This window comes from Hippocampus bargibanti, linkage group LG09, assembly GCF_051943395.1.
Source record: "Hippocampus bargibanti isolate YZ-2025 linkage group LG09, ASM5194339v1, whole genome shotgun sequence".
Classification (NCBI taxonomy): Eukaryota; Metazoa; Chordata; class Actinopteri; order Syngnathiformes; family Syngnathidae; genus Hippocampus; species Hippocampus bargibanti.
In genome coordinates, this window is record NC_142742.1 from 6,927,692 (window position 1) to 6,953,724 (window position 26,033).

Consider the following 26,033-nt stretch of genomic DNA (forward strand, 5'->3'; position numbering starts at 1 on the left):
TAATAATAATAATAATCCTAATGAGGAATAAGCGGTACGGATAATGGATGGATAGTAAACAAAATATTAATAATAACAATAATAATCACGATCATCATCATACATTTTATTTAGAAGCACCTTTCAAAACACTCAATAATAATAATAACAACAACAACAACAACAACAACAACAACAATAATAATAATACTAATAATTATTAAAATATTAATTAAATATAATAATATAATAATTATTATTATTATTATTATTATCATTATTATTATTATTATTATGCATTTTATTAATAATACTAATAATACATTTAATTTCTGAGCGCCCTTCAAAACTCTCAAGGACACTTTATAAGTGCCTTTAAAATCTCTCAAGGACACTACAGTCACAGGATAAGAACGAAAATGTTTTCTGCGGGTGAGCAGCGGCAGCCAGACGCGCCAGCGTTCATTAAACCCGGAAGTGACACTTCACAATCAAGAACAAAACAATAAAATCACAGCTAAAATTCTAAATAACAAAAGAAAATATTAAATTAAAATGAATATGCGACTTTGAATTGGTGGGTTTTGATATGGGATTTACATGTAAGAAGACAATTAACATTACGGCTGTTAGGTGGAAGTGAGTTCCAGAGTTTGTGGGGGCAGAGTTACTGCATCCAAAGGGATTTGGATGTATTGACAAATTGCGGCCGTTGCGTCATTTCCGCCACGTGATAGAGTCTCCAAACTCCCGCCCGGAACTACAACTTCTTTTTGCGCCAAACGCAGCACCGCCAGTAAACAAACACGCTCGTTCTATCCTCGGTATCTTCACCTACATCATGGCAGTGACAACGACAGCGGACTCGCATCTTGACGACGTTTTTGAAAACGAGGAGGAACTGGAGCATGCTTTATGCGTACTGGCAGGAAGTGACTCCGAAAACTGTTCTTATCCACGTGTAAGAAACATACCCTTTGTCCTGCATCCATGCAAAAGAATTATGTGCTGGCGCAATATAACACTGATGTCATATTGGATTTTATTTCATGTCTGGGCGATGGTCGTTTTAATCTTGGCCACGTTCTACTGACTTTTAAGATCGGTTTTTGCGTGTTTGTTTTGGCAGGGTTACGTGAAGAGGCAGGCTGTGTTTGCATGCAACACGTGCACACCCGATGCATCACAACCTGCTGGCGTTTGCCTGGCCTGTGTCAACAACTGCCATGATGGACATGACATCTTCGAATTGTACACTAAAAGGTATGCAGTCGAACTCGAATTGAACACCTTTGTTTAAACAAATATAGTGCCGCCAAGCTTCTGGCTCGCAGACATGATGGCGTGGCATTTTTAGAAAATAAAATGCAACTTCCTGCAGCGTGTATGCAGCTAGACAAAACAAACGCGTAATAACAAACGTTCTTAGTGGTGATTTTCTAGCCTAAGTCACACTTTTCTAAATATGTCTTATTTGACGTGTTCAATTCCCTGAAAAAGGAACAGTTATCGTTGCTGTACGCTCAAAAAAAACAAAAACAAAAACCAATAATTCTGACATCAGAATGTCATTAAAAAAATCGTTTTTTATAGCGTCTAAGTTCAGTGTTCAAAACGTAGTCAAGTTCAGTCATGTTTCATAAAAAAAGTTGAAGTAATAAATACACTTTTTTTGACTGACTGACTGACTTATGTTAACACTACGCTTGTTGGGTTAAAACGTTGTCAAAGTGTTGAGCAATGAAGAACTCTATGTGAAGTAAGTAGTTCAATGTTTCTCTTCATGCTTTTCTTCACAGAAATTTTCGCTGTGATTGTGGAAACGGCAAGTTTGGGGATTTCCAGTGTAAGCTCATTCCGGTGAGATTTCTCTCTCTCGTGATCTCTCACTCTTTTTATACATAGGCAGTCCACAACATTAGGCACACATTTGATTGACTGCATTCAACCCAATACAACCAACATGGTGATTATACATGGCACCTTAAAATAAAAAAACATGGCACCTTAAAACAAAAAAAGCATGGATGTCAGAACATTTTAGTTATAAAGTTATATAAATCAAATTAAGTTATAAAATCAAAGTGTCAGAAATACTATATATATATATATATATATATATATATATATATATATATATATATGCAGTGTATAAGGCCCACCCAAAAGCCTTGATTTTCTTCAAAGGGTTTTTGACCCAGCACCATATAATAATAAAAATAATACATTTATAAGTGCCTTTCAAAACTCTCAAGGTCACTTTACACAGGTGCGCCTTATATATGGAAAACTAATTTCTATATTATATTTGAAAAACTTTTTTTCATTCATTGAAGGTGCACCTTATACATGATTAAAATTTGAAAATACCCCATTCATTGGGGGTGCGCCTTATACCCCAATGCACCTTATACACCGGAAAATACGGTACTTGTATCCATACATTCTAAACTTAACCAAAAATAATAGCTAGCTAACTAGCTATTTGAGCCAGGAAACATATTAGCTATCTACCTAGCTAGCTATTAGCTGTCTAGCTATCTATTAGCTAGCTAGGTTTCTATCTTTTTGAGTTATTCCGGGTTGAGTGAACGCTGGCGCGTGTGGCTGCCACTGCTCACCCGCAGAAAAACTCCTGTGACTGTAAAGTGACCTTGAGAGTTTTGAAAGGCACTTAGAAATGAAATGTGTTATTATTATAAAAAAAGACAATTAAATTACCATATTTTCCAAAGTATAAGGCGCACCCAAAAGCCTTGATTTTCTTCAAAAGATGACCCTGAGCTTCATACGCAGGTGCACGTTATACATGGAAAACATATATTCTATTCTATATATTCTATATTATATTTGGAAAACTGTTTTCATTCATTGAAGGTGCGCCTTATAGTCTGGTGCGCCTTATATATATAAAAGTTTGAAAATACACCATTCATTGGGGGTGCGCCTTATACTCCAATACATATGGAAAATACGGTACTTGTATCCATACATTTTAAATGTATCCAAATCCACAATGAGTGACAAAAAACACTCGTATCAGACCTCGTGAGGTTTATTTCTATTTTGGTTACTCTTTTCTCTTGCAGATCAAAGATGAGGAAAACGCAAAAAACCTTTACAATCATAACTTTTTCGGCCGCTACTGCTCGTGCGACCGGCCATTTCCTGACGAGGAGGATCAAGTATGCCATTTGTTCGTTCTTTGCTGAATTTTGGTGACTTCTGGTGTTTTGTAAATGTAAGGAATTTCTCCATAGGTCAATGATGAGATGATTCAGTGTGTCATCTGCGAGGATTGGTTTCATAGTCGGGTAAATATTACTTCACTCTTGACGCCTTTTGAATGCGTGTGTGTGTGTGTGTGTGGTCTGGGGTTATTAGTATAGTTTTGGATTTGTCATTAGAAAAATAGTGTTTAATTGTGTATATGTCATTAGTTTCTAGCACATTTTTTTCCTTTGGTCGGAAGGAAGTCTTGTTTCACGTCTGAGAAAGTCCTTTAAAGGACAACCGACGTCACTTTTTTGTTTTTTAACTGACACCAGAAAAACGTTTTATAGCATCTAAAATACCCAAAACACGCAGTATGATATTTTTATTCAAATGCAAAACACCAATAAAAATGACTTAAAGTGTCGAAAATCTGCAAAAAAATGAGCTGCGAATTGGGCATTTTCAGAAAGTCCCGCCCCCAGTTTGTGATGTCACGGCAAGATGTCTTGCATTGCTCGAGAATCAAAACAATGGCTTCAGATTCGGAGAATATGATTTCTTGTTACACATCCAGTTATGAATATGATTCAAATAGTTCTGAAGAAGAAAGCATACATGTTTGCAATCGATTAAAGAATTTATTCCGTGTCATTTTGAGGCATCAAGGGTGGGAAATGTCGCACCCAAAACAGTCACAAAATGGCGACCTCCTATGGCCACCTCCGTTTCCACAGGCTGATAAATTCCTTATATGGAGCTTGGACGCCCTCTTCTGGCGGCTTTTGGGTGCAACACGAGGTCCCCAGACCAAACAAGTACAGCAAAATACATTGACGTGATGGAAGGACGGCTACAATGCGTCTTTTTTTCAGTCATGGGCGTTCCTTTAGTGACATCACGTACGGACTTGTCACCAATTCAAAAACAAGACTTCCTGAATATTCAGCGTGAGTCTTAAAACGTAAAATATAGCTATATGCGGTGGAATCTTTGTCAAATACGCTCAGTAGAAGTCATTTGAAGCCATTTTACAAATTATGGACACAACTTGTCCGGAGACGTCGGTTGTCCTTTAAGTGCCATTTCACGGTACGGTGACAAATGTGATCTGACAGCCAAATATCCGTAATTTTTTGTGTGAGTAGTGTATTGCGATTTCAAGTGAGCTATAATCTCTCTATTGCAAGATCATCCCAAGGAAATGATGATACTTGAATTGTAATAAGCGTTCATTTTATGTCATGAAGCATTTGCAGTGCAAAGTGGCAGACATGGATGAGATGGTATGTGAGGACTGCATGAATAAGGCTCCTTTTCTGTGGACGTATGCTGCTCACCATTCAGGTATTTCTACTTCATACGTGAGAGGAGCAAACGCTCAATCAAGTGCCAACCGTGTCTCTTTGGTGATGTTTTTGTCTCCCTTTTCGGTTTTAGCCGAGATGCAGGAGGGTGAAAATGGGAACGTAGAGGAAGTTGAAGAAAATGAGGTTGTTTTAGAGCCGAGTGAAATTAGCCATGAAGAACCTTCTACCAGCCTTGAGCTCAAGGAAAAGCAGCAGGAGGTAGGGCAACCCCAACTTTATGGATGATTAAAAAAAATATGTTTCCATATTCCTTATTGTTTTTCTTTCATATTTACAAATTGGTTTTAACGCATTCACTGCCATTCAGGAATTGAAAATATGACGTAGAGCGAGCGCCGTTCTCGAATTTGTTCGGGTTTTGTTTTTTCTTGCCTGGGTTCCTAAAAAGCGCTAGCAATGTTTTTACATTCCACAAGGGGGCAGCATTTCCCCTTTTTTTCCATGTTAGCGCTTTGTTACAGCTTCAGCTTTTGTTAAAGTGCTATATAAAACATTATAACTTGGATAGCCGCCCTCATTTCAAGCTCATATAACTCCAGACCCATATAATTTAGGAATTAACTATTTTTTTCGGTTGAAACAAGAGATTATAAGTTTTCTGAAACTGAATTGAATATGTGTGTAGTCGTAAAAGTCAATAGTCTGTGGGTCCTACAATTCAAAAGATCTCAAATGATCAGTTAATGTTGAATCATATTCATAACTGGATGAGTAACATGAAAGCATCTTCTCCGAATCTGAAGCCATTGTTTTGATTCTGGAGCAGGGCAGTTTGTAACGGTGTATCCTGGCGTGATGTCACGAATAAGGGGGCGGGACCTTCTGAAACTGAAACTTTCCGAGGTCATTTTGAAGTAGTTTTGGGGCACTTTAAGCCATTTTATTGATGTTTTGCATTTGATTAAAAATATCATACTGCGTGTTTTGGGTATATTAGATGCTATAAAACGTTTTTCTGATGTCAGTTAGGAAACAAAAAAGTGACGTTGGTTGTCCTTTAAACCGTGATAACCAAATCAATGCTTATGAACAGACTGAACATATGTATGCAGTATTTCTTACACTCAGCAAGCGTCGACTTCCAGTTATTTATATACTCCACACCCATGTGATGTGGAAGGCTTAGAAATACACCATCGTGTGATGTCGAATCCGTCGCGATGGATTTATGCTGCGCACGGCGCAGATGTGACTGATTTAACTGCCATCCGTTGTGGTTCAATGTGGCAGCCGCTGCTTTGTAGTTTGCCACTTGGTGGCGCAGCGGAGCAACGTGACAGGACAGCAAGCCAGGTTTTCTCGGGTAATTACAGGAGATGTGACCCACAAGGCCCCAGACTTGACTCTGTAGACAGCTTTGGCCACGCTTCAGAGGCCAGCTTTACTGTAAAGTGTTTCATATTTACCACCCGATCATCTCAGCCCTAGGGCCGGGTGAGTCTTGTGTTTTATGGAGATGTGTCACGGTAATAATTCATCGCCCTCGTCTCACGGCAGGGTGCGCCGACCAGGAGCTTTCCTTGTAAGCGCAGCCACGATGACATGACGGATTGTCCCGGCGAGATCAAAACGGTGGCTTGCAAGCTCAAGTATTTTCAGAAGCTGCATACGTCCGCGCCTCGAAGTGGGGCGGTGTTTTGGCCTTCCAAGTGGCGCACTCTGCTCTGCACCTGCACGAGCTGCAAGGTGGGTACCTTTTGGTTGATTATTCGGTATTTAGTCATTTTTATTTTGAAAATCTACTTGTTGAATTGATTTTGAACAATTTTACATTGCATTATATTTCTTAACTTATTCACTACCAGACAATGAGCAAAAATGTCTCCACTCCAGTGCCAGGGTTTGTGTCATTTTCACTCAAATTGCAGGACCCACAGAATAATGAGTTTTAGGAGTACATAAACATCAAATGCACCATAAGAAACCTTAGACGCTCTTCTTTCATCAGAAAAAAAAGAGTTAATTCCTAAGTTATATGGGTCTGGAGTTATATGAGCTTCAAATTGGGCGGCTGTACATAAGGTAGATGCTGCCCCTCTCGTGGGAGGGAAAAACATCGCTAGAGGTCTGACCGAAGCTTGAAACGCACTCCCCCAACTAATTCGGGAATGGCGCTCCACGTCATGCTTTTCAATTCCCAAATAAATTCAGGAATGGTAGTGAATGAGTTAATGAATCAAATAACTTAAGCTTTAACTTCCTCCTTCTTTGGTTTCGTAGTGATCAATTTAGATAGAAGATTTTTGGGTTTCTTTATGGACTTAATTTGAAATGAAATCATGTTACATTATTTATTCAACTCTTTCATTTGCCGTGAGACCATACCAGTCATTCTGAGAGCTAATTAAAATTGGTCAACTGATATATATATCTCAATTTTGAGTCATTTATAATAATAATACTAATAATACATTTCATTTATAAGCGCCTTTCAAAACTTTCAAGGTAACTTTACAGTTACAGAATAAGTTTTTCTGTAGGTAGCGAGATAGCTTGATAGCTCGATAGCTAGCTAGATAGCTCACTAGATAGATTGCTCGATAGCTAGCTAGATAGCTCGCTTGATAGCTACCTAGCTAGATAGATGCTCGATAGCTAGCTAGCTCGATAACCAGCTTGATAGATAGCTCGATCGCCGGCTAGATAGCTCGATATCCAGCTAGGTAGCTTGATAGCCGCTAGCCAGCTAGATAGCTTGATAGGCGGCTAGATGGATAACTGCATAGCTAGCTGGTTAGCCGCATAGCTAGGTACCTAGCTAGCGAGATAGCTGGATAGATAGCTCATTAAATAATGTAGGGTTTTTTTCAGTATTTTTCATATACTGTATTTTCCAGACGCTCCTTCAATGAATTAAATATTTTTATACTTTTCCATATAAAAGGCGCACTGGATTATAAGGCGCATGGTCAGCTTTTGACAATCATTTGAAGGCTTTTAGGTGCGCCTAATAGTGCGGAAAATACTGTAATATTTTTGTGATAAAATAATGGCTTATTTAAAGGATTTTGAACTAAGAGGACTCCTTTAGGAGCAAATCATGTTCAGAATGACCGTCTGTTTGAAAAATACACCATTGCTAACCCCAGCAGGAGCTATTCTATTTGTGCTTATCAGAATGTTCCATTGTATAATACATCTGTCATACCTCTGGCACACAGAGGGCTTATGTAGCCTCACGCGTCCACTTCCTCATGGATTTGTCCGATTCGGTTCTGGCCTACGAGAGACGAGGCCTGAATGAGCCGTTTGGGAAGCACCCGCTCATGGCGCTGACCAGTTCAATGAACCGAGTCCAGCAGCTCGAGTTCATTTATGGTGAGAACGACTGCAATTTTTCTCCGTCGCTACACTTGACATTTATGCGCTTCGATTAATCACGCTTTGCTTTTAGGTTGTAATGAGATGACGACTGCAATAACGGCATTATTTCATAAATGCGCAGCGGAAAAAAAGGTAAGCCAGGGATGGGCAAACTTTTTGTGCCCACAGTCTTTTTATCATTTTTAAAGGACAACCGACGCCTCCAGACAAGTTGTGTCCATAATTTGTAAAATCACTTGAAATAACTTCTACTGAGCATATTTTACAAAGATTCCACTGCATATGGCTATATTTTACGTTTTAAGACTCACACTGAATTTTCAGGAAGTCTTGTTTTTGAGTTGACGACGATGCCTGACGCGATGTCACGTTGGGAACGCCCCTGACCGAGAAAGCGACACACAATGCATTTTGGGTACTTTGTTTGGTCTGAAAACTTTGTGTTGATCCGTGTTGATGGCGAAATTAGAAGGAAAACCGATGGTGAATCGTGTGTTGCACCAAGACTACTATTTGATACTAGTTGACACAAATTCCCAGTACAAATCAGCCCATTTCCAACGGAGCTTGGGCGCCATCTTGTGCATTTTCTGGGCGCTACATTGGAGTCCAGATGCCTCAAAATGACACGGAAGGATTGCAAACATTTATGCTTTCCTCTTCAGAACTACTTGAATCATTGGATGATTAACAAGAAAGCATCTTCTCCGAATCTGAAGCCATTGTTTTGATTCTCGAGCAACGCAAGACATCCTGGCGTGATGTCACGAACAAGGGGGCGGGGACCTTCTGAAACTGAAACTTTCTGAGGTCATTTTGAAGTAGTTTTGGGACACTAAATCATTTTTATTGCTGTTTTGCATTTGACTAAAAATATCAGCCTGCGTGTTTTGGGTATTTTAGATGCTATAAAATGTTTTTCTGATGTCAGTTAGGAAACAAAAAAATGGCGTCGGTTGTCCTTTAAAGGTGACTTTGACTGAATCAGACATTTTCAGTGATTATTTGTGTTGTTTTCCCTCAGGTCGTCACCACGGAAGCCGTGTATGAGCTTTTCGAGGAGCTCCAGGCTAAAAAACAGCGCAGGACCGATACAGGCTATGAGTGACTTGAAACTGGGCCACACCGCAGTCCCGCGGTGGCGCTAATAAAAACTGTGAATGCATTTTTTTTCTCATGTCGGAAAAAAAGTGATTATGCTGCAATCATTCTTAAAGAAAAAGTGCAAATGTTTTTGTTCAAAATTCCTCAACTTTGAACTTCGTTTTGACTTAGTGCATGTGCATTTTATGATCTGTTTTGGATCAGCTTAGGAAAAAGTCTGTTTAAGATGTGCTGCTAAGTGTTTATATGAGGAAAGTTCTTTGTTGGCAATTTAATCAAGAAAAGTTAAGCATTCAGTAGTGAGAGTCGTGGGTTTATTGAGAAAAAAAAATTAAACTGCCAAATTCAATATCAAACCAGTTTATTTTTCAGGACCCACTGTTGCACACCTTTTGAGGCGCCAGTAGAAAAATAGATTCACTGAAACTAAATGCAACATAAGTCTACAAACATCCATTGCTAAGATCCCATACAATTACAATGTACCTGTGAGGATCTAACATAACGTTTTCAAATAATTCAACTACAGAATAAAAAGACAACCAAAAGGTGCTAAATAAACATCTATGTACTGTACACCAAAAAGGAGCTACAACTTATCTGATGCAGGCTGGTAAGCTGGTAGAAAAGAGCTTGCATAGACATCAAGGTCTCCAATAAAAAAACCCAGTTGCAGGCAGGGAAGGCACTGAACCTCTCTACAGCAAAGAGTCAAACCATTTTTTTAGTTAACGGAACGTCCTCAACAACACAACACGTATAGCGAGGAATGGAGAAAAATTGAGGGTTCAACCAACGATTCCTGTTAATGCTAAGGAAAAATGATTATTCTGCATTGGCAATTTTTAGATTCTCGCACAAAGAAAAGAATTTACACATCTGAAAATCCGCAAGAACATTTTACAAAGGAAATAACACAATCTTAAGAGCACATTCGCAGCGAGCTTTCATGACGGGACCAACTTACACAGTCGCATGAACACAACAGACCACTTCAATGTCATCGAAAACAGAAAGAAGTGACGCTTGATTTGGTGAGGTACAATTTTTCGCCGGCAACCGTTCTTCGCGTCAACGCGGGTTTGCATTCGTTTTTTTCCAACGTGTTCCTTTTTCCTCTTAAACAATGACTAGTTCTAGCTTCAGTCGTGGATTTGTGTGGTTGTGTTGCTACAAGCAGAATTTATTATTGAATAATCTGACCGCTGACTGTACAGAGGTCACAGAAATGGTTCTCCATCCAGTTTTTTTTAGTTCAGTGATTCCCCCAACCACATGTCTAGTTTCATTTCTGGACAAAATATGTATCTTTGTTGAACTATATAATTGATATGATGACAAAACAGCTAAATGCGCTTCCACTACATGGCAGAATGTGCAATTCCTCCATCTTGCTTACCAGCTGCTGTCATTCATTCAACGGAATACCTTGGTGGTCAACTCAAGACGCCTGGTTTTCAGTGTTTGTTGGTATATACTGTATATACGTGATTTTTCACCGTTAAGTGAATTCACAAGGGGTTTAGCGATAGAATGACATCATTTGAAGGTAGCTGAAATGGAGATTCCTCAGGGTACTGTTTTAAGGCTTTGAGATTTGTCTACTTTGATGCTATTCGATTAGGAGGAAGTAGCGCAAGCACATAGGCCGCTGTCCTCCCTTCCTGATATGTAACAGACACCAGGCTGGAAATGTGAGAGTACAGTACTGAGATCATCACCACACCTTCGTGTGCGTGTGTGCTACTGTTTACGTGTCTTTGTATGCAACGGCTGCGGCCCAGTATTGTAATTTGGGCTTCTTGTCTTAATTGAAGAATCAGTTTTGAGATTGTGAGTGTGAAAACAGTCCATGTCAGGGCGTACTAGAAAGGATGGATCGATGAGACGATGCCAAAACGTTTTCTAGGCTGTCACCTAAAAAAAAGAACCCGAAATAATAGAGGAAAGACAATTACAGGTAACATCCGACTTATGACCGAGTTCCGTTCCTACCAAACGGTCGTAAGTCAAAATGGTCGTAAATCGAAATCCATTCAAAATGTTGAATAGAGACTCGTAGGCTAAATGACTCGCAAATCCCCCCCCCCCTCCCCCTATGGTGCCATCACACGGTCGATTGCTGTGCGAGAATGAGATGCTGGCTGGCTGGCTGGACAAAATTGTCATACGCGTTGCCGCCCTGCTAGCGCTTTGCGGTGCCTGGCATAGAATTAACATTTTAAAAATAGGATCCGGAGGTCGGGATCGTAAGTCAAGCCGGTCGGAAGTCTGATGTTACCTGTATTAACTGTGAGAAGACCATACGATTGTAATAGCCTGCAGTCAAGTCGGCCTGATTGTTTGGTGGCCAGATTCAATCCAATAGAGTATTGTTGCAAGGAGATGCTACAGAGAACCGACAGGAGAAGACAAGCTGACATTTCTGGGTGATTTGTTTTCGTTTTGGACAATCCTATTCTACAATCTGACACTCATCAACGTGAATGGCGTCTGTTTGATGACTACTTGACGACTGAGCTACGTTAAGGTACAGACCTGATCAACAAATCAGCACACGGATCCATCCGGCCGGTCATGTGAGCTTGAAATGGAAACTTTGCCCTTCAACCGTGATGGATGAAGTCAATTGGCAGAGGTAGGACACACAAGGACTTCCTATAGATAGAAATCACCTTTCTCGCAAACATCTGCTAAACACACACACACACACACACACACACACATTTAGTGCTTGGCCATTCAATAAAATGAGCTGTCAGTCATTCCCTTTTCCCGGACTTCTTTGTTAAAGTGCAGATTTTTTGTACGAGTAATCAGGCTTGCTGGGTGACCTGCGGTCTCTAGTCATGTCCTCGCTGACACTGTTCCTGTGAGGCTGCTGAAGGGGTCCAGATGACTCTACAGCAAGAATCATCTCTTCCGGGGTATCTCGAGGTCCAGCTATTCGGTCCTCGTAGACATCCATGTTTCCGCTTGGCGAGCGCAGGTGGCCCAAGCCGTGCGTCAGGTCCGTTTCGTTTGAGCGGCCCCTCGGCGCGTGTCCCATTCTGGGCTGTGGGTTAACAGCGTCATGCCTCTGAGGAGTCATCCCGAGGACGTCCAGTCTCAGTGGGTCCGGGGGGCCAGTCCGTCCCTGCGCTTGGCCCTGGGACTGAGAGTCCGTCATGTAAGTGGGTGTAAAAGGTCCCGATGGGGCGCAGCTGTGGCTGTAGAGGTCCGGTCCTGCGAACGTGGACAGGGTGTGCGGCGGGGCCGGTGGCGAAGGTCGCCGAGAGAAGTCGTACAGGTCGGGATACTCCGTTTGCATCTCCATCTTGGGTTCGGGGGCGTGTCTTTTGCAGGAGTGTCCGTGCCCGGGGCCGTGGTTGTGACTGTGGCGGACGGAGGGGCAGGGCCCGTGGGGAAGATGAAGGCCCGGCGGGGGACCCATGGGGCTGTGAGAGCTTTCACGGTCCATCTCTGCTATGTGCTGCTCCCTCAGCGACATGACCGAGACGCCCAGCGCGATGTCGGGCATGAACTCTCTGCCCATCTGAAACAGAAGACACGTTTTGTGAGACGACCCGTTAAAAGTGCTTATTATGACCAAACATGAACAAGTCAAGATATTCAAGATGGGAGTTTCCTAGCATGGAGCTAAGTGGCCAAAGCATAATATAGTGGGGGGTGCTAGCTTGAGTCGAACAACTTTAAAGCTCCTGTATTTTGTTTTTCTACTTTCTTTCCTTTCCACTTCCTTTCATAACTTTGCTGCTGTGTTACTTCCGGGTAGAGTGAACGCTGGCGCGAATGGCTGGCGCTGCTCACCCGCACAAAAAATATCCAGTGACTGTAAAGTGTCCTTGAGAATTTTGAAAGGCGCTTATGAATGAAATGTATTGCCTTCATACTAATCAGTCACAATGTAATTTATTTATTTATTTTTTAAGGTTGGAAAGCCTTGCATTGATGCAGAGCTCAAAGACAGAACAGACAAACTCACCGCTTGCTGCTCGGATAGCAAAGGTCGGCCCGCAGCTTGCGATTCGGTGCAGTCTGGGGGCTGGGGTCTGGGCACAGAGGAGAAGTCCGAAGCGCCATGCTTAGCCGCCGCCACGTGGCGCTGGCTAAGGGTGCGGTTGCAAGGGTAGGAAAAGGAACGGGTCGGGGTGGGCATGGGAACGCGGGGTCGCCAGGCGCCTTTGAGCTGAGCGTGGTTGGGCGTAGCAGGGGGATGGTAAGGGGGAGGCGGGGGAGGTAGCGGGAGGTGGAAGCCCGCTACGCCTTCCAACTCTGTGAACATGCTCTCCATGGCCGGGCTGCTGTTTACGCGACATCGACCCACCTGGCGCAGAGCCAGAATCGGACTCTCATCTCCAAATCGTTCGTCGGGAAAGAACTTGTACGGGTTCTATAAAGAGACAGATATCAATAAAAATACCAAACACGTGCCATCTGGGTTGTTTTTTTTTTTTTTAATATAGGTAACATCCGAGTTACGACCAGTGTGATTTATGACCACCTGACTTATGACCACGACCGCCAGACACTTTTTTATTTTAATTCTACGCCTGGCACCGCAACACGCACTACAATTTTTGGCCAGCCAGCATGTCACACACTTGCACAGCAATTTACTACGTGACCACTGAATACAGTAGTTATACAGTGAAGATACCGTCTCGGCAACATCTCCTGTAGTACTACTGTACACTGTTTTTCTCCTCCGGCATCCGCCTGAGTCTGAGCGTGTGCGTGTGTAACGTAAAAGTTACGTAACGTATAAGTGTTTTCTTTAAAACCCACTATATAAAATCTAAATATAAAATATAAATTGATAATATGAACTATAAAAATGATAAAATCGACATTAAAAGGTAACTATAAAAGTTATAAATGAACTGTACAGTAAACTGTTTTGTATACATTACAGGTACAGTTATACAGTACTAAAAAATAATAATACGGGGCCTAATTAATAATACGAAATATAAAATGATAAAAATGACACTAAAAGTTATAAAATGTATAAATGAACTGTAAACAGTTGGTATAAAATAGTATTCAATAGAAAATGTTGCTTAAAAACAACAGATTGACATTGTATCTATCCTGTCGTGTAAACGTCACGTCGGCCATTTTGAATGGATTTTGACTTACGACCGTTTGACTTACGACCGTTTTGTCGGAACGGAACCCGGTCGTAACTCGGAAGTATGTACTGTGAATTGTATCTGCCTCAAATTCCCCATTTTTTACCCCCTAACCTGAAGAAGTTCGGTGGCTCCGTCAGCCAAACCGAATTCCCGGAGCACTCGCAACTGCAGCTCGTAACTGACGGTGGCGCCCTCGCCGCAGTTGAGGGCGTAGGCTCGCTGCACTTGCTCCGTGTGTCTCAGTTCCTGCAGCCGCCGGATCATCTCCTTCACCACCGACAGCTGTGGGACTGTGTGTGACGGAAATCAGAATTTTAATGCAAACACATGAAATGCACCGTAATTTCCGGACTATAAACCGCGAATTTTGGCACCCTATGCGGGTAATGCAACGATGCAGCAAATTTATGCATTTTTCGTAATGTATACACGTCCGCCAGTGGAGCTTGAACACTAAAGGTAAGAGTGAGAATATCCGGGGTGACCCAAAAAAATGGGGCCCAATCTAATTAGGCCCCGTTTCTTAGTGTTTTGTCCAAATGAAATGAAACTTTGGTCATAACTACAGTAAAGTCTCGTTATATCGATATTCTCGGGAGTCGGAAAAAATATCGATATAACCGGACTATCGATATATCCGATCCTGCGGCATGTAAATTTTCTCCTTGTGTTCATAGAAATAGTATCGTAATAAGCAGTACTATCGATATAACCGATATAACGAGACTTTACTGTAGTTTATACCGTCTTTGTTTATAAACATGCAGTTCATAGACAGGTGCGGTTTAGGTATGCACAAAATGTTTTTTCCCTTTAAAAATGTACTGGGTGAGGTTTATAATCAGGTGCGCTTATTCGTCCGGAAATTACGGTAATCCTCGTCGAATATTGCGATAAACGGACGGCCAATCGTAACCTGAAATCGAGAAACTTCAAAATGTCCGTCAAAGACCTCACCTGGGATTTCATTGGCTACAACCGATGGAGCAGCAACCGAATTAACGGTCATCTGCTGATGGTTAACCATGTGACAGCACTGCGGGACAGCGTTGTTGACCATGTAGAGGGTGTCTGGGACGTTGGACATGCGCACAAGTCGCAAACGCACCAGGTCTGTTTGCTCCACCATCATTTCATCCAGCACCAACTGTGGAGAGACAAAAACGGGAGATTGCTTTTAAAGATGCGTGCTAACATTTAAAGCTTGAAGGATAAGCTTAGAATCAATGAATCTACTGTTTTTTTTACGGTGTATATGGTGCACCCCCCCAATGAATGGTGTATTTTGTAAACTGTTTCCATATACAAGGCGCACCGGACTAACTAAGACATGGCGTTAGCGGGGCGCTATGATTCATAATCATGTTTATTTATAGGAAAAGACAACATGAATATTTCCTGATTTATTTATCTAGCTATCCAGCTATCTACCTGGCTATCTTGCTAGCTAGCTATTTGCTATTTATTTGCTACTGTATCTAGCTCCCTCGTCGGCTATCTAGCTAGCTATCCATTAGCTATATAGCTATCTGGCTGGCTGACTAGCTATCTAGCTGGCTAGCTATTTGCTATTTATTGGCTAGCTAGCTAGCTTTCTATCTATTTGAGTTACTTCCGGGTTGAGTGAAGGCTGGCGCGTGTTGCTGACGCTGCTCACCCATAGAAAAAGGTATCCTGTGACTGTAAAGTGACCTTGAGAGTTTTGAAAGGCGCTTATAAATGAAATGTATTATTATTATTATTATTATTATTATTATCATCATCATTATTATTATAAGGCGCACCTTCAATGAATGAAGAAAGTTTTCCAAATACAAGATAGAAAAGCCTTGTTTGCAGGAGCGCTTTATTATTGAGTCTCAACATCTCTCGAAAATACTGTCAGCCTCCAACTCCAATTTCTCCGCCTTATAACGTGGTGTGCCTTGTATTTGGAAAACATGTATATACTTATATATATTTCTATATATTTGGAAACGTTTTGGCATTCATTGAAGGTGCACCTTATACTGTGGTGTGCCTTATATGTGGAAAAGGTTTGAAAATACAACATTCATTGAGCATGTGCCTTATACTCCGGTGCACCTTATACACTGGAAAATACGGTTTGTCACATTGCCCAAATATTTTAGGATACTCTGAAAAATGAGGAACCATGGGTAAAACTTTAAAAATATCTAATTCATTGAAGGTGCGCCTTATACACCGGAAAATACAGTATTTTTTTTCATGTACTATATTTTCCAGACTTTAAGGTGCACCTTCAATGAATTACATATTTTTTTACTTTTCCATATACAGTGAGACCTCAACTTACAAACACCTTATCTTACAAACTTTTCGTCTTACGAACGTCACATTTCTGAAAATTAAACCTTATAATAAGCACTATTTTCATAATACACACCCACCACGGCTGGCGGAGTGATCTTCGGGGGAAGCACACGACCGAACGGCACCAGAGGTTAAGTTACCAACAGTCCTTATGGAAGGTGACTCTCCTTCCATAAGCCATCAACGACTATCAAAAAGGTAAATAAAACTTAATTTTACAGCACAGTTTATTTCTTTAATTACAGTCCTCATGTAATGCGCCTCTCTTTCCAAACAGCAATTCCCTTTGACCTTCGATCTCCAACGCCATTCCATCAAGCCATCAATGACCATCACAAATGGAAATAAAGTGACTTCATGATACAATGCAGTGTATTTCTTTCATTACAATACAATAGCACATTTATTATACATAGAATAGGTATGTTGTGCGTAGTGTTTTAGGCTTATTTAGTTGAAAAGTATATTTTATGGAAACCCGGGAACGGATTATTCCCATATTAATGGTTTCCTTTAAGAAAATATTTTTGAGATACACACTTTTCGCCTTACACACTCTGTCTGGGAACCAATTTAGTTCGTAAGTTGAGGTCTCACTGAATAGGATGCCCCGGATTATAAAGTGCAACTTCAAGAAATGACAAAAATCAGTTATTGATCTGAGAGCCCAATCAGTGTCCTTACCTTTGCCTCTTCCACGTAAGGTGAGAAGAGGCGAGGACGCACATAGATGCCGGTGTTCTTCTGCCTCAACCAAGCATTAGCCTTCCCCCCCTCCGCTGTTGGCAACATATCTGACGGAGGAGTGCTAATCAAGCCTCGCTTAAGCTGCGAATGAGAATAAAGCGTCAAGAGCAACCAAGATGCAGCATGCAGACGTCGGCGGTCGGAAAAGACATCAAAAGAAGCGCGAACCGCGTCGGAGAGGACGTCGCTGTGCGGAGGCAAAATGTGCTCGGTTCGAATGAAGGGCAGGAGTGGGGAAAGGATGTCTTTAAGTTCCTCCACATCGAGGTCTCTCCTCTTCACTCCACGTTTGTTGACGCTGTGGGCTGTGCCGCTTAGCAGATTGGGCTCTGGGCAAATATGAAAACGGGATGGTCACATTTGTCCAGAGTAATGCCTGGTTACTTAATATTTTGCAAATTATCCACAGATTGATGACATCTTACAATTATCAATTATACTAAAACACCATATTAACTCATTCAGTGTCATTCCCAAATTTATTCAGGATTTGAAAATATGACGTGGAGCGCCATTCCCGAATTGGTTCGGGTTTTTCTTGCATGGGGGTACCGATAAAGCGCTGGTCAGACCTCTGGCAATGTCCTGTGGGTCCTGGAATGTGAGTGAAAATGACAAAAACCCTGGCAACCATCTTGATGTAACGTGGAAAATTCCATTTGACAAGATTTTTTTTATATTACATCTGTGAAATCTCAATCAAACAATTATTCATTTGCTATCCATAACTTACACTGCCAGACGTGCTAAAATGTGTCCACTCCAGTGCCAGGGTTTTTGTCATTGGCACTCAATTTCCAGGTCCCACAGAATATTGAGTTTTCAGACTACATAAACATTCAATTCAGCGGAAGAAACCTCAGACTCTCTTCTTTCATCTGAAAAAAAAAGTCCTAAATTAAAAATTGGTTTGCCGTTATATGCGCTTAAAATATGGGCGGCTATCCAAAATACAATGAAATACATATATATTAGTTTATATATCGCTTTAACAACAGCTGAAGCTGGAACAAAGCGCTAACATGGAAAAAAGGGAAATACTTCCGATTGTGGAAAAGAAAAAACATTGCCAGAGGCAATGGCCAGCGCTTTATCGGCATCCAAACAAGAAAAAACACAAATCGAACACATTCGGGAATGGCGCTCTCCGTCATATTTTCAATTCCCGAATAAATTCTTGAATGGCAGTGAATGAGTTAACAAGGATCACCACCTCAATCCAAGTAAAGAAAATGGCAGCACGACCGTGATTTTACAGGTGACAAATGTTCAGTGGTTAGGTTCAAATCAGGCCAATATTTAATATGCATTTAAATATATTTTGGAGTCTGTAGTCATTTTGAAATGGCCTCGGAATCATTAATGGCTGTGCACAGAGGATAATTACAGAGTATATTATCTTACCCCTGTCTGCCATCCTTTTAATAAGCTGCTGCTCGCCCCACTTGACAACATACTTGAGAATGTCCTGCTCACTGGCCTGCAAATGAGACGAAGACACAGCGAAAGGGGAGAACAAGAAGGAGGAGGGGGGTGGGGGTGCAGGGAGACAACATAATTATCAGGACAAGGAGGTCAGGTGTTGTCAGGGAAGAAAAAAAAAACAGCAGTTAAATGAGGATAAGGTGACAGTGGCAACATGTTTGGACAATGTTCCAGCAAGGTGCAGGCCTGGTTGTCTTCAGTAGTTGGATTTTAACATTTTACCTCAATTGTCTGGCCGGAGCCTGAGGTAGCTTGTCAGAATTGAGGACAGCACAAAAGCTATTCTATTTTGCAAATGCTACAGTAAACGCTGGAAGGGGGAATAATAGTGAGCAGCAAAGCCATTCTTAAAACCATAGAAAAGATGTGATGCATGTGTAGAAATGTAAGATTTCTTTAAAGGTGTTTTGGAATAATAGCCATTTATTGTGGACTATGTAAATCATAGGTGTCAAAGTCAAGGACCGAGGGCCAAATTTGGCCCACCATATCATTTTATTCGGCCCGCAAAAGCAAATCAAGCATGTCAAGTGCCATAGTGCTTGCTAAAGTATGAATCAAAATTTGAAATTGTCCCATGTAAACCACAAGTCATCAAACCTTGTTATATTTATATATTATATTTGGAAAACTTTTGTCATTCATTGAAGGTGTGCCTTACAGTCCGGTAGTTACATTTACAGTGCGGTGCGCCTTATATATGGAAAAAGTTTGAAAATACACCATTCATTGTCTTACACTCCGTAAAATATGGTACTTGTTTATTTAATTTTTTTTGCTGTCAATTCATTTAAGTGCCGCACCGTAAAATACATAATGTCACATTGCCCAAATATATTCGGATACCCTGAAAAATGAGGTACCATGGGTAAAATGGGGTAACAAAAAGCTTTTCTGAAAGTAATTCTGATTCACTATTCACCTTTTTGCATTTTTTTTTGCAGCTATTACCTACCTAAATAAATAAATTAGCATACGTTCTCTGAAAAACTCAGCTACAGACCTTACTTACGAACATTCGAGTTACAAACAACAGTACATATGAACATTTTTGTAGTAACATATGTAGTATTCTCTCCAGTTGTACATCTTTATAGAGAATATATTTTATTAAATGTTTATTTTTCAGAATAAACTAATACAGTTTACTTATACAAGCCTTAAACATACATTCTATACAAAATATAACACTGAAGCAACTTACAAACAATTCACCTTACGAACGACCGTTCGAAATGTATCTGGTTCGTAAGTTGGGAAGTGTCTATATTTGCATATTTTCATGTTTCCCCCTAACATCCCAAGATTTCATAAAATGGCCCTGAAGCTATGTTGTACGATAAAATATGAGTCGGGTGTCAAATGGCGGCGCTCACCTGTAGATAGTCTGACTGGATTGCGCTGAGAAAGTGCTCGTTGGTGAGCTCATAGAGAACATCTGAGGTGACAACTTGACTGAACTCCTCGCAGAGGTAGTGCATGGCCTGCCTGTGGACCCACTTGGAGCCGTAAGGTTGAGAGCTCCACTTGAGGATGGGCACCAGTGAGTCGAGAGACAAGCTTTCCACTATAATGTCCTCGCAGCCTGCGGGGAGGGCGAAGAAAGTCTTTGAGACAGGTTTTGACGTCATCATTTCAGATTTGATTCAAGACAGTTTTCACATAAAGCATTTGAATCCGAAAAGCCATTCGCAAGACCTCATCCCCGCTTCACGCAGTCAGGGAGTCTCTTTCAACTAACCTCTACATTCTCCTTGCTGTTTTTTTAAATCAGAGCACATACCAGAACAGCATGCAGTGGTTTAAAATCGGCAACTCAACAACTTGCAGAAATGTCTTGAGAGCTTGATGGGTCTCTTTTTTTGGCTTTTCTTAAAACATCATGAATAAACATGGGTGCCCGAGTAAATGTGTGGATGGATGAAGCATACTATGAGGAGGAGGGGGGGGGATACGGGAAGGATTTGATGACATTTCCAGAAGTGATCTTAAAATAGCGCACATGATGGCAGGCGGCTGATGTAAAAAAAAACGACAATGGGCAAATGTGTGTTGAGCATCTATGAATCGATGATCAAAAATTTTCAACAACAAAAAAATGGAATAAAATCATTCATAATAAAAGACATTTAAGACAAAATAGTCCACCCAAAATATCCAAGTCCCAAATATTTTAGTGTAAGAGTGGGCATTTGAAATACCACAGCAATTCCGATCCATTGATGTCTAAATTTTTTTGGCCCATATGTCGGCAAAGGTGTTGCCTGAGTAAAAGAAAACGGTTGAAGAGAACGTTAAGAAATATTGACATTAACTCATTCACTGCAGTGCCAGGGTTTTTGTCATTTTTCACTCAAATTGCAAGACAGACAGTATATTGAGCTTTAGGATTACATAAACATTGAATACAGCGTTAGAAACCTCTTCTTTCATCATAAAGAGTTAATTCCTATATTAGGTGGGTCAGGAGTTATCTGATATTGAAATCGGGGTAGCTGTACAAAAGGCATATGCAATACATACATATTGGTTTATGAAGCACTTTAACAACAGCTGAAGGAAATGCTGTCCCCTCGTGGGAGGGAAAATTTGCTAGAGGTCTGACTGGAGCTTGATCTGCACCCCCTCCATGAAAAAAAAACAAAACCAGAACAAATTCGGGAATGGCACTTCACATCATACTTTTCAATTCCTAAATAAATTTGGGAATAGTAGTGAATGAGTTAACATCTTTTTAAACTCTAACTTATCCATTTTTTCTACATGCAATTTCTTATCCAAAAAAATCCCCAAAATATTAAATTTTTTAGCCCGTTTAAACCGAGCATGTTCATATGAATACAGATAAATTCATTTAAAAAAATCTAAATAAAAACAAAACAGAGTATCAAACAGGTTCAAACGGTGTATATAATTAATAATCTAGTTATATATAATTAACAATAATTAATGTGGCAATAAACAACATTAATGCATTTGAAAATGAATTTCTGTGTTCATATGTACACGCTCGGCATAAATGGATTAATCAGGTTGAAGTAATCAACCAGAGTCAGCATTTTCAAAGATTTTAATTATCCGGGAAATGTTTGTAACTGATTCAGAACAATTTGAAACATGCAAATATCAATGAAGGAAAAAGTCAACTTTTAGGGATCTTTGTCAGGTAGTTAACAATCCTGTCACAGGCGAGCATTTCCGAGTTTAAAACGGGCCTCTGGTCTTCCTGTGTAGTGTTGGCAAGCTCTCCCTCATGCTTGGGAGGATGTTATCCAGGAACTCTGTCTTTTTCTTGCATTCCAAACAAATAAACTAGATGGTTCACCAAGCATGTCAAAATAATAATAATAATAATATAATAATAATAATACATTTCATTTATGACATAAGGTAGTCTACAAACAGTGACAGCTAAATTATTTGAGGCAAAGTATGTCGTTTTGAAATGCAAAATACCCTTGGAGGTGTAACGGGTTGCTGGGAAATAAGTATGTTCTTCTGTATCCCCCCAAACAAATGGAAAAAAATCTGCTCTCTTCTTTCATCAGAAAAAGAGTTAATTCCTAAATTATATGGGTCTAGGTTTATCTGAGCTTGAAATGGGGGTGGCTGTAAACAACACAATACATACATATGATTTCTATAGCACTTTAACAACAGTTGAAGCTGTAACAAAGCTCTAACACGGACAAAAGGCAAATGCTGCCCCCCTCATGGAAGGGAAAAACATTGCCAGAGGTCGGACTAGGCACCTTCCCTCCTCAAAAAAAAAAAAAAAAAAAAAAAAAAAAAAACGAACAAATTCAGGAATGGCGCTCCATGTCAACACTTTAATTCCAGAATACATTTGGGAATGGCATGAAATGAGTTAAGATGCATTTCTAAAAATAAAATAAAATAACAGTACAGACACTCCCCAACTTACAAACGAGATACGTTCCGAACGGTCGTTCGTAAGTTGCTTCAGTGCTATATTTTGTGTGGAATGTATGTTTAATGCTTATACAAGTATTTTTAAGGTTGAGATAAGCATGTTTAAGGCTTGTATAAGTAACCTGTATTGATTTGTACTGATAAATAAACATTTAATAAAATTAAAAAATAAAACAACTGGAGAGAATACTACATATGTTACACCAAAAATGTTAGTAGGTACTGTTGTTCGTAACTCGAATGTTCGTAAGTAGGGGCGCATCTGTATATACAAATGCAAATTGAACGGATAAGTTGTAGCACTTAAGGGGTCTTTAGTTTGATCATCAAGTTACAGTCAAAGATGTTTAATAATAATAAAATTCATTTTCAAGGGAGGAAAACCCAGAATAGTTGAGGGGAAGAAAACAAAAAGCAATGGCACCTTGCCTTTTCCTCGGTGCTAAAGTAAATGACTGTTCTTAGTTTCCTCGCCAGCTGTGTCTCTATCTTAGACAATATTCTGCGCCATCTATCTTTTTCTTGTGTTTCGCTCTGTGCATCCTTGGCCACACATGCGCAAAAGTAAACACTTGAAGACAATAGCTTTGCTCAGTCATCCATTAAAATTCAAAACAGCCTCCCATCTAAAGAGACAACGCCGGAAATTAAAATTTGCTGTTTTTGTCCATATGAACTCTCCGTACTTGGTAACTCCTACACAATTGTTATACAACTGAGACACTTTATTGAATGAAATCTTACTTATTATGCAGTGCGTCATGTGAGTGTAGACTCCAACTGCTAAAAAGAAAATCACTTTAAATGCAAACCGCAGCTGACGGCTTGTAAACAAGCCGTCAGCCGCGTAAATTATATGTGTGGATCACTCGCGCAATGGCACTTTGAATGAATCATGCCGCAACCACTAGCAAGAGGCTCGATGGTCAGTGAGGGTTGAAGAACAAAACCACACTGCCTTTCTCTGCAGGGCACTTGAAAAATTAATAAGGCTTTTAATATTGCTTGATAGCTAGGTGAGATGGAAATCATAAAAGGGACATATGTCGGAGGTTTCTGCAAGGAAACACCTCCATGCTGCTGACTCGCACAGACAACAGTGGGGTTGCCAATGAGGAACGCCGGGATGGCGATGACAGCGTGACAGATGAGAGGATACTCTTCTCATATGTCTCCTGAAATTAAGATATTTGCTGCCTCCATAACTCATTCACTGCCAGACGATGTGCAAGAATGCGCCCACTCCAGTGCCAGGGCTTTTGTCATTTTCACTCAAATTGTAGGACCCACAGACTATTGAGTTTTAGGACTACACACATATTCAATTCAGTTTCAGAAACCTTATACTCTCTTCTGTATTCAGAAAAAAAATAGTTCATTCCTAAGTTCTATGGGTCTGGAGTTATCTGAGCTTGAAATGGGGGCGGCTGTCCAAAATACATTACAATACATACATATTGATTTATATAGCGCTTTAACAACAGCTGAAGCCTTATACTCTCTTCTTTCATCCGAAAAAAAATGAGTTAATTCCTAAGTTATATGGGTCTGGAGGTTTCGGCGCTTGAAATGGGGGCAGCTGTCCAAAATACAATGCAATACATACATAATAGCGGTTTAACAACAGCTGAAGCTGGAACAAAGCGCTAACATGAACAAAAGGAAAATGCTGCCCCCTTGTGGAAGTACAAAAAAAATTACCAGAGGTCTGACCAGTGTTTTATCGGCACCCCCGCAAGAAAAACCAGAACCCGAATAAATTCGGGAATGGCGCTCAGCGTCACACTTTTCAATTCCCGAATAAATCCTGGAATGGCAGCGAATGAGTTAAGAGACCTGCTAAAAAGCCAAAGGTGGTTAACGTTTGCATTGAGGCGCCTCTTTTCTGAAGCATTTTTTAGAATTGGAACCTTTCATTCAAGTACTCCCTGGTCACTTAGTTCAGAAAGGAATATACCAGACGAAAAACAAAAATCTAAAGGGGCCCAAAGTGATTGCGGTTGCTGATGGTCTATTTTTTCCTGAACTTGCTGAAACTTTACAGACTTGTGACTGTCAGTCTCCGAAGAAAATAACAGTTCTCGATATCCATCGGGAAGATTGCAGCGTGTAATTTGGAGAGCGCACTGATCTGAAGTGTAAATTTGAAGTCAGACTTCTGATTGCTCTTGATAGCTTTGTAAAGTCATAGCAGGGTGGATGTAGTCCAATCCAAGCTGCCACTCAGTAATGTCATAATTCTAACACTGACTCGATAAGGCAGCAGCTGTGGGGAAAGTTGGAGTGTAATGGAGAAAGTCAGAATCACGCTCATGCCCCCCCGTCAGCTGCCACCATTCGTTTTATAGTCAAGCGAATGACAGCGAACGCATTTAAAATGACATCTTACAGCATTCGAGGCGATTGGGAATGTTTTTTTTTTTCAAATGGAATTTCAAGATGAGAATAACAGGAAGCTGCTAGCAGACAAGACTTGACAACTTGGACGGGATGACATCAGATGAACCTCAACTATCGCGCCACATTCTTCACTGAAGTTTCATGGGAACTGATTCGTGCTGCACAGCTCGGTGGGGAGAGGGGAAGGGAGACAAGATAAAAATACCCCTTGAATTGATGGAGCTGTGTTGGATGGCGCCATTTGCTTCCTCGCTGGCAAAAAATAGTGAGTGACAGCGACAGCACATCTCCCAGGGTGATAGCTGCCGTGTGATCAGCTGACTCCATTTGTTTACATCACACCGACTAGTCAGACAGATTTGTGCAAACTCTTGTTTTTAAAATATTTCACACAGGCATAAATTAGTTTGGAGAGCCCTATTATGTAAGAAGTTACTTTGTCTTCACTTAAAGGACAACAGACACCATTTTTTGTTTCCGAACTGACATCAGAAAAACGTTTTATAGCATTTAAAATACCGAAAAGTCAAATGCAAAACACCAATTAAAATGAGTTAAAGTGTTCCAAAACTACTTCAAAATGACCTCGGGATGGCGAGTGTCATCACGCCAAGACGTATCATCATTTACTCGAAAACAAGACTTCCTGAATATTCAGCGCGAGTCTTAAAACGTAAAATATAGCTATGTGCCGTGGAATCTTTGTAAAATGCGCTCAGTAGAAGTCATTTGAAGTGATTTTTCAAATTATGGACACAACTTGTCCGGCGGCGTCGGTTGTCCTTTCCATGTTGTATAGTAGACTATCAAGTAAAGCAAAGAGATTGTGTGTAATGTATGCCCATAAAATACCGCATTGTTGTCTTTGTGTTGATTTTGTTTTTTCACTGTGCTGTTGGATTGGATTTGATTTACCTTTATTAGTCTCGCAGTGGAGATATTTACATTTCACAGCAGCAAAGTGATGAAAGGAAGAGGAAAGGAAAGAAAGAAGTAGAAAAACAAA

At 40.5% G+C, this 26,033-nt stretch overlaps 2 protein-coding genes across 2 annotated transcripts in view; one reads left to right on the top strand and one right to left on the bottom strand.

The window, feature by feature from the left end:
- The first annotated feature begins 752 nt into the window (after nucleotides 1-752).
- LOC148893484 (putative E3 ubiquitin-protein ligase UBR7) lies at nucleotides 753-9,286 on the top strand. Its single transcript, XM_089004181.1, has 11 exons — nucleotides 753-940; nucleotides 1,109-1,242; nucleotides 1,779-1,839; nucleotides 3,069-3,164; nucleotides 3,240-3,293; nucleotides 4,443-4,539; nucleotides 4,633-4,760; nucleotides 6,060-6,248; nucleotides 7,724-7,880; nucleotides 7,957-8,018; nucleotides 8,911-9,286. The coding sequence occupies exons 1-11, from the start codon at nucleotides 821-823 to the stop codon at nucleotides 8,992-8,994; spliced, it is 1,182 nt and encodes a 393-aa protein (XP_088860307.1). The 5' UTR covers nucleotides 753-820; the 3' UTR covers nucleotides 8,995-9,286.
- Nucleotides 9,287-9,334: 48 nt separating this feature from the next.
- Nucleotides 9,335-26,033, bottom strand: part of btbd7 (BTB domain containing 7) — a 31,748-nt gene continuing 15,049 nt past the window's right edge. Inside the window, exons 4-11 of the mRNA XM_089004180.1 lie at nucleotides 20,071-20,279; nucleotides 18,614-18,689; nucleotides 17,378-17,538; nucleotides 17,147-17,290; nucleotides 15,086-15,275; nucleotides 14,240-14,418; nucleotides 12,976-13,383; nucleotides 9,335-12,525 (exon numbers count right to left, since the gene is read on the bottom strand). Coding sequence (XP_088860306.1) covers nucleotides 11,779-12,525; nucleotides 12,976-13,383; nucleotides 14,240-14,418; nucleotides 15,086-15,275; nucleotides 17,147-17,290; nucleotides 17,378-17,538; nucleotides 18,614-18,689; nucleotides 20,071-20,279 — 2,114 coding nt within the window. The 3' untranslated portion in view covers nucleotides 9,335-11,778. The remainder of the gene's footprint in view (nucleotides 12,526-12,975; nucleotides 13,384-14,239; nucleotides 14,419-15,085; nucleotides 15,276-17,146; nucleotides 17,291-17,377; nucleotides 17,539-18,613; nucleotides 18,690-20,070; nucleotides 20,280-26,033) is intronic.